Below are 7,988 nucleotides of genomic sequence, written 5' to 3' on the forward strand. Positions count from 1 at the left end.
TAAAGGATGTATTGTTTCCTTTTGGAGTCACTTTTATTGTAAATAGTAATTTAATGCATTTCTGAACACTTCTATAATAACGTGGATGCTACAATATTAGATATCATGAATGAAAAAGTGAGAAAGTTAAAGGCACAAGGATGGCAAGTGTGTTTCCCACAGGGAACCAGTACCAAATTAGTGTGAAAACATATGCTCTCACCAATAACTTGCGAAATTGCATCTGCTAAATTAAACATATGAATGGAAAATGCACAAAGTCCATACCCACAAAAGGTTAAGGGTTTAATAAGTATGCCTTTGTAACTTTCTAGCTCATTATTATTCATAATCTTTATAGCATGCACATTAACAATGTGTTCAGAACATTCTATACTTATAACAATCAGGATGACTCTAAAATGACAATACATGGTTTACCTTTCACATAATCTAAAACACATTCCCATTCTGTACTGTCAACTGATATACAGCAGTTAATCTCAAATCTAAAATGCTAGTGATGAGTTTTAGATTAAGTCAATCTTAAAAACATTATAATGAAATATAATGGCGCTTTACGCAACCAATCAGCCAATTTTTTGTGTGTAAAATTACTTGAATACAATTTTGATTTCACAGAGTAGTAGAGGTCTAGAGGTTCGATTCAAGAGGATATGTAATTGTGGCCGACATAAAACACTGATTAAATGCTGAAAGGAAGAAGTGCTTGAATACTTTTGGTCTCAAACTAGGCTAATGTGAGAGAACATTTTACTACAGCAGTTCACACAAACCCAGAAGGCAACAAATAAAATGGAACTACTGCAGTTCTTGTAATATCTGCCTTTTTAAACTGATTACTACGGACTTACAGCTGCTGAACTGATGCATGCTCAATTCTGAGGATGTTATAGCCCCGGGTTAACAAAGGCAACAAAAGAAACATGTTACGAGAACCTCACAAGAACACATTTACAGCATCAAAGTAAAAACACACAAAATCTAACCTTTTCTGGTTAGCAAAATGTTTTGCTTCTGACGCCCGGCCCAACTGAATGGAGTGTAAATGATCAGACATGCTGAATTCTGTCGAGGTCTCCTTTCGTTTGGAAACAAAGTGGACTGAAAGCGTTCGCACTGAAAGCCAGGACACAGGAAATGACAAGTTCCACCTTTGCAGCCTATATAGGAATTGTCCATTTTGAATGGAAATCGTCACAACATTTGCCAACGTCTGTGAAATCGACAATTTTCGCAATGCCTAGGATGTTTTTACTAGATCGTAGACGTAGATGTGAAAGTCGTCATCAAACTTGATGAAATACACAGAGGGTTTGGCCTCAACCTGATGAATAACCATGCCAGTCCTTTTACCGCCATCCTCTTTGGCATATTCCACTTGTTTGCCAACAAGGCTATCCACCACTTCTCCAGGCTCTCTCTCTGCAGGGGGCGAGTCATCTGTAAAGCATAGAATGTTACTAGCTTTAGTAAAGTAGCTGGCTTCCTCCAACTACAGTGTTCAAAGGAAGTAAACACCCAGAAAAGTTGTCATATTTCATATATTTGCAATATTTCAACACTACTGACAAACAAAAGTAACCAAATTTCACTAACATTTTAGTACACCCCTACTTTTACTTTAACATAAAATGGCTACATTTGACATCAAAATAGTGCACCAAAATGGGTGCAAATGATAACTTCCAGCGTTGCATAAACACGTCCAGGCAAGATCAAATCTCGGTGGCCCTTAAAAGATGGCCAACACAGATTTAAAGGGTACAAAAAAACTTTTCCAAGCATTTTTAAGAAAATCTTCCCACTGTTGAAGGATAATCTAATGAATGAAAAAATCCCAAACCAATGAGACTTTAGGACAGATTATCCAAATTCAGATACATCTACAAAAAATAAGGGGAGCTACTGTAAAAATAACACCCAGGTAAAACTAAGAGACTTCACCAAAACCTCTTTACTCAAGCCATGACATACCATTTTTATCATTACTTGCTACAATCAATATTGAAGTATATGGGTCAACTGTCCAAAAAGAGCAACTTGGCCTAACTGGCATTTGCTCTAAAAACAACTGCATGACTGAAGCTTTCCAGAAAACCATTCTGGGTGGAAAACAAGACTAGTAGCCAAATGTGTTCTGGAGAATTAGGACAAAGCCAAAAGGTATGTCCAGAAAGTCACACTGCTCTTGAACAGAAAAAAGAAAAGAAAACATGGTGCCTGGGGCAATATGGTTCAGGGATGCTTTGCTGAATTAGCAAGAGATTCCACATTGTACTAGGAATGACAATGCCTGGACTAGAACTTTGCCAAAAAAACTCAAAAGGCTGAATTGAAAAATAAGTCTTGGCACAGCACAAAGATGAGAAGACATTCCGCAAGAGAAGGCATCAAATATGAGAAAGCCCTCTTCTTAATCCTACATAAAAGTTTAAGGTTAGGGACTTGAATTGGGTTTTGCATGCTAGAAAACCATTAAAAATCTCACAGGTGAGGTATGTCTGTGTGGGTAACAGTGAGAAAAAACGTATTCCAGTTAACACAAGATAGATAATAGACAGTTACAATAAATATCTGCACGAAGTTAGGCAGCTCAAAAACAATGAAGGGAACACGTGATCATCACAGTGTGACACCAAGTCAATTAAACTACAGGGAAATCAGTCTGTCCAGTTAGGAAGCAAAAGCGATTGTGAATCAATGTCACCTGCTTTGGTGCAAATGACAGTGAAAACAGGTATACTGGAGAGGCAACAGCAAGACAACTGCCAAAAAGGGAATGGTTTTGCAGGTTGCCACAGATAATTGCTCTCTCCTTATCCATCCTGACTGATTCTTCTCTAGTTTTGCTCGTGTCCTTGTCACTACTGGTAGCACAAGGCAGTACCTGCAGCACAATCAGGTTGCACAGGCAATCCAGCTCCTCCAGGATGGCACATCCATATATACTGTCACAAGAAGGTTGCTGTGTCTCCCAGTAGTCTCAAGAGCATGTAGGAGATACCAGGAGACGAGTGGTTACACATGGAGAGCTGGACTGGATTGTAGAAGGGCATCAAACCAGCAACAAGACTGGTATCTGCTCCTTTGTGCAAGGAGGTACAGGAGGAGCACAGCCAGAGCCCTACAAAATGACCTCCAGCAGGCTACTGGTGTGCCTGTTTCTAACCAAGCTGTAAGAAACAGACTATGGCATGAGGGCCCAACGTCCTCTAGTACAACCTGTGCTCACAGCCCACAACCGTGCAGCTCGATTGGCATTTGCCAGGGAACACTGGAATTAGCAGGTCTGCCATTGGTGCGCCGTTCTGTACACAGATGAGAGCAGGTTCACACTGAGCACATGTGAAAGATGTGCCGAAGTCTGGAGACACCATGGTGAACATTCTGCTGCCTGCAACATCATCCAGCATGACCAGTTTGGCGGTGGGTCAGCGATGGCTGGGGAAGCATATCCTTGGAGGGTCGCACAGACCTCCACATGCTAGCCAACGGTACCCTGACTGCTGTTATGTACTGGGATGAAATCCTCAGACCCATAGTCAGACGTATGCTGGTGCAGTGAGCCCTGGGTTCCTCCAGGTGCAGGACAATGCCAGGCCTCATGTGGCCAGTGTGTAGGCAGTTCCTGGATGACAAAGGCATTGATGTCATTGACTGGCCCTTACGGTCCCAAGACCTCTGGGACATTATGGATCGGTGGATTTGACGCCACCAAGTAGTAAAACACTGTCCAGGAGCTCACTGATGCAGGTCTAGGATGAGATACAGGTCTCAGGACACCATCCACCATCTCATCAGGAGCATGCCCAGACGTTGTCAGAAGGGCATACAGGTATGTGGGGGCCATACACACCACAGAGACACATTATGAGCTGCTGTGATGAAATTCACACAAGTTGGAACAGCCTGTTATTTCAATTGTTTACTTTGATTTTCGGTGTGACTGTGAATCCAGCCCTCAACCGGTTAGTGATTTTGCTTTCCATTGACCGTTGTTGCATCATTTTGTATGGTAAAGATTTGTATCTTTAATATACAGCTCCGGAAGAAATTAAGAGACCACTGCATCTTTTTCTGTCCTTTCCAAAAAAGTTGAAAAGGAAAGTTTTGAGTGAGGAACAGAAGTGTTCAGTTAACAGTGGTCTAAATTTTAAAAACACTGTTTCTCACTCGGAGACCGAGACCAAATGAAAAGATACCAAAGGAGTGCTTGACTCCATCTTTGGTATGATGGTCTGGGGGGGGGGGCTTTGGTGGTGGTGAAGTGGGAGATTTGTAGAGGGTCAAAGAGATCTTGAAGAAGGAAGGCCATCACTTAATTTTGCAACGCCATGCCATACCCTGTGGAGAGCACTTGACTGGAGCCAATTTCCTCCTACAACAGGACAATGACAGCTCTAAACTATGCAATAACTATTCATGGGAGAAACAGTCAGTTGGTATTCTGGCTATAATGGAGTGACCAACACAGTCTCCAGATCTCAACCATATTCCCCTGTTGTGGGAGCAGCTTGACTGTATGGTAAGTAAGAAGTGCCCATTGTTACGGAAATTTTAACTAAGGAGAGTTCTGATCGATAAAGCCAATCCAATTAAGGAGGTGCTTGAGGAAGCATGAGGTGAAATCTCTTCAGATTACCTCAACAAATTGACATGTAGAACGGCAAAGGTCTACAAGGCTGTAATTGCTGCAAATGGAGGATTCTATGACAAAAGCTAAGTTTGAAGAACCATTACGTCAATGACTATATTTCCTACTCAAATTCATTTCATGTATGTTTTCATGGAAAACTCAGCAATTTTTTAGAGACCCAAACTTTAACAGTAATGTGTTTTTTACTTCCTCACAGAACGGTATATAGCTAATGAGCATATAAAAAACACTATTTTGAGAGAAAGCGCAAACGCAAGAACCATTTAACACATCTGCAGTTTTCATGGCATGAACAGTAAAGAGAAATTATGGAGTCTCACTTGAATCAGGCATTATCCGGAGGTCCCCCTCTTTGTAGTCATCCAACAGCTGGTACATGTACAAAACAGGGTCTTTCTCGTATGTGATGTAGAACCATGTGTTCATAACGGGAGCCCTTGCAAGCACCATGCCCCTCCACTCCTCCTTTGGTCCTTCATCCTGCTCAAACATGTGCTCCACTGCTTTGCCAATCATTGTTTCGGCTAGCTGGGAATCGCTGACACGAGCCGGAGCTGCAAGAAAGAGACCACGTTCATATAGATCAAAATCTCAGGTCCCTGACAAACAGCCGCAGACTGTCGGGTATCAATGTCCGTACAAAGCACTTAATAAAATGTCCTTTCACACACTGCTGCCAGATAGCTAACTCTAGCCCTACTACGTTTAATTATGTAGTCTGCATCTCTTCAGTTTCTCTGAAAACGGAAATTCGGAATAAATAGTCAAAAAAAATATACACAGTTCTAGCATGCTTATAATAAAGAGAGACATATGTTTATTATGTCTTTAATGGCAGAGAAAGGCCACAACACCTACCAACTCTGTCTGGTAGAACCTCCAGGCCTTGCACTCTCTGATCTTTGTGAAGCTCAAGTCCATAGATGCAGTCAAATCCATCATACTTGATCAGGTAGAGAGAAGGGTTGACTGGAACTTGGTCTAGAACGGTTCCTTTCCACTGAGAAACCTTGGTACCTTCCTTCCATTGGTGGGTTATCCTGCAACCCACTATATTTCGCCGGGGTTGGGCAATCGTCTTGCTTGGACCAACATTATTCTTCTGCTTCCTACAGGCAACCCAGTGCAAAAAGCGACAGCAGTATGGTGAGCAATGCTGCATGTAAGTTAATGTCAAAATCAATCTAGCCACACATCTGTCTGTTCGTAAGCTAACCTGATTTGGTTGTATCCCTTGAATACACAATGACAGAACTTACTTATGGGAATTTTTCTTCTTCATCATATTTGCAGATATCCCAGTGTTCCCTACAATGACACACACGTGCATGAAATCTCTCCAATCTTTCACTTGTATTATTAAAAAGACAAATATTTCATAATGTAGTCAAAACCTTACACAATATATGACATGTTTTAACTGCATTCATGTATACAAAGCAGACAAGTGTGGCTCACCGCCATTAGCTCGAGGGCGCTGGCCTGGCGTCTTCCCAAATGGGGTCTTCATTGATATACATATAGGTGAGCAGCCAGGCCGCCAGACTAAGATGACAATAACTCTACTAGGGAATCAGGAGAGGAACAGCATGCAGGAGGTAGCACCAGGTGGGAGGATCACTCCCCTCCAATGCAGATACACTGACAGTGGCACTTCAGACTGTTGAAAAATGAGCATAATGTTAAACATCGAACACAGAAGAGGGACATTTCGATAATGTCCAAACTAGCGAGTAGTTAATCCTCTACATGTACTTAACTGGTGGGATATGAACCCAATCAATCACGCTGACTCATGCGTGCTATTAAATCTGTTTTTCAGCAATTATAGCAGTAGCTGGCTAAAAACAATGGCAGAACAGTATGTCATAAAATAAATGTGCGAGGTGAGTGTTACACCACTTATCCTCAAAGTCATAGCTACAGTAGACCTCGCATTCCACAGTTCACTCTCAGTTTGTAAACACCACTATTAACTTTTTTATTGGGTGTGCGCCAGCTTTTACCTTTTGCTAGTAGTATAAAATGGAGTAGAATTATGAATATGCACAGAATTGTTGTTCTGCCCAAACAATAATCAAGATAATATAAATTACTTTTTTGTAGACTGATTAGCACCGCCCCCTTCAGACGATTTCCAAACGTTATTATTAGCCTAGCTACAGGTAATAATGAAACGTGTTGGTGTCATTCCATCGAAATAACGGTATACTTTATTTCAAAATAAATGGCAAGTACGTATAGTTCAGTAAAACTACGCTCTGTAGGGAACACTACTATGCTCTGGAGTGATCGAACAATCTACAGGATTGCTATTTTGTTTACACTGAAATGAGTCAAATGGAGGACGTGTTTTGCTTTCTGTTACATATGTAAACACATGTAAATCCTCAAGCAACGATTCGCATAGGTGTATTGTCTGAATTCTAATGGTATTTCAATGTCAGCCATGTTGCACCAGTAGCTATACAAACCCCGCATCAGTGGAAAAACGGCGCAAGCGAACAAAGGAGGGGAAGATATGGGTCTCTGACATGCATTTCAAATGCAAACAACAAACCAGTTTTACGCAAACATTGTACATGCACACCCATACCTCCCAATTAAGATGTGGACGTCTGAGTCCATGCATTTAATTACCAATCGAGTGAATCGTTTGAGCGTTGCTTACCCGATGAATTGTACATCTAAACTGATCCCCTCGCTTGGTCGCTTTTCCTCTAGCTGCGTTTGCATACAACCCTAACGCTATGACCGAGTCCCGCCTATCCCCCTTTCTACCAAATAGTGATCTGGAAAATGTGGATTGGCTATGCCGGACGCGGGAAGCTCGGTCTTCCTGCCAAATAGTGTTCTATGACCTCTAACTGCGCATGCGCGATAAAAGTATCTGTTCGAAGTAACTTGTGATGTGTCAAAGCTGTCACCTGCAACCGTTTGTGCTCAACATGCAATATGAACACTGGTGTAGGTATACATATTTTAAAACAAGAAAAAGGTGTAGTTGTATTTTTATACGACTTTTCTGATCGTTTTCATGTGTATTAATGTACACGTGTGCAGTAATAAACTCATGTGAATTGGAAATTCGTTTTCTATATATAGCTCTCTCTTGTGACATCCTTGAACTATGATGTTATGGCCAGGGGAAGCCATTATTATTTTACTAATTAGGGTTAAGTGATGTGCTCAGAGGCAAATCACATTATCTACCCTGGTTGAGGAATTAGAACTAACAACCTTTTGGTTACTGGCAAACACTCTTTGCTAAGTTATTACTACTAGTAAAACAGGACTAGGCCTATATTTACCCTTTCACCACACACAC

At 41.3% G+C, this 7,988-nt stretch overlaps 1 protein-coding gene across 1 annotated transcript; it reads right to left on the minus strand.

The window, feature by feature from the left end:
- Positions 1-272: 272 nt before the first annotated feature.
- Positions 273-7,443, minus strand: spinb (spindlin b). The gene is made up of 6 exons (XM_010876029.4): positions 7,332-7,443; positions 6,119-6,320; positions 5,920-5,968; positions 5,519-5,769; positions 4,981-5,214; positions 273-1,443 (listed from the first exon to the last, which is right to left on the minus strand). The coding sequence occupies exons 2-6, from the start codon at positions 6,168-6,170 to the stop codon at positions 1,244-1,246; spliced, it is 786 nt and encodes a 261-aa protein (XP_010874331.1). The 5' UTR covers positions 6,171-6,320; positions 7,332-7,443; the 3' UTR covers positions 273-1,243.
- Between the last annotated feature and the right edge of the window lie 545 nt (positions 7,444-7,988).

Source organism: Esox lucius, chromosome 13 (assembly GCF_011004845.1).
Source record: "Esox lucius isolate fEsoLuc1 chromosome 13, fEsoLuc1.pri, whole genome shotgun sequence".
NCBI classification, from domain to species: Eukaryota; Metazoa; Chordata; class Actinopteri; order Esociformes; family Esocidae; genus Esox; species Esox lucius.

Excerpts from the sequence above, each read along its gene's own strand:
- spinb (XM_010876029.4), bottom strand. The coding sequence starts at position 6,170 with ATGAAGACCCCATTTGGGAAGACGCCAGGCCAGCGCCCTCGAGCTAAT. Across the intron at positions 5,770-5,919 it reads AAGAAGAAAAATTCCCATAA|GAAGCAGAAGAATAATGTTG; the intron begins GTAAGTTCTGTC and ends GGTTGCCTGTAG. Across the intron at positions 5,215-5,518 it reads GGTTCTACCAGACAGAGTTG|CTCCGGCTCGTGTCAGCGAT; the intron begins GTAGGTGTTGTG and ends TCTTTCTTGCAG.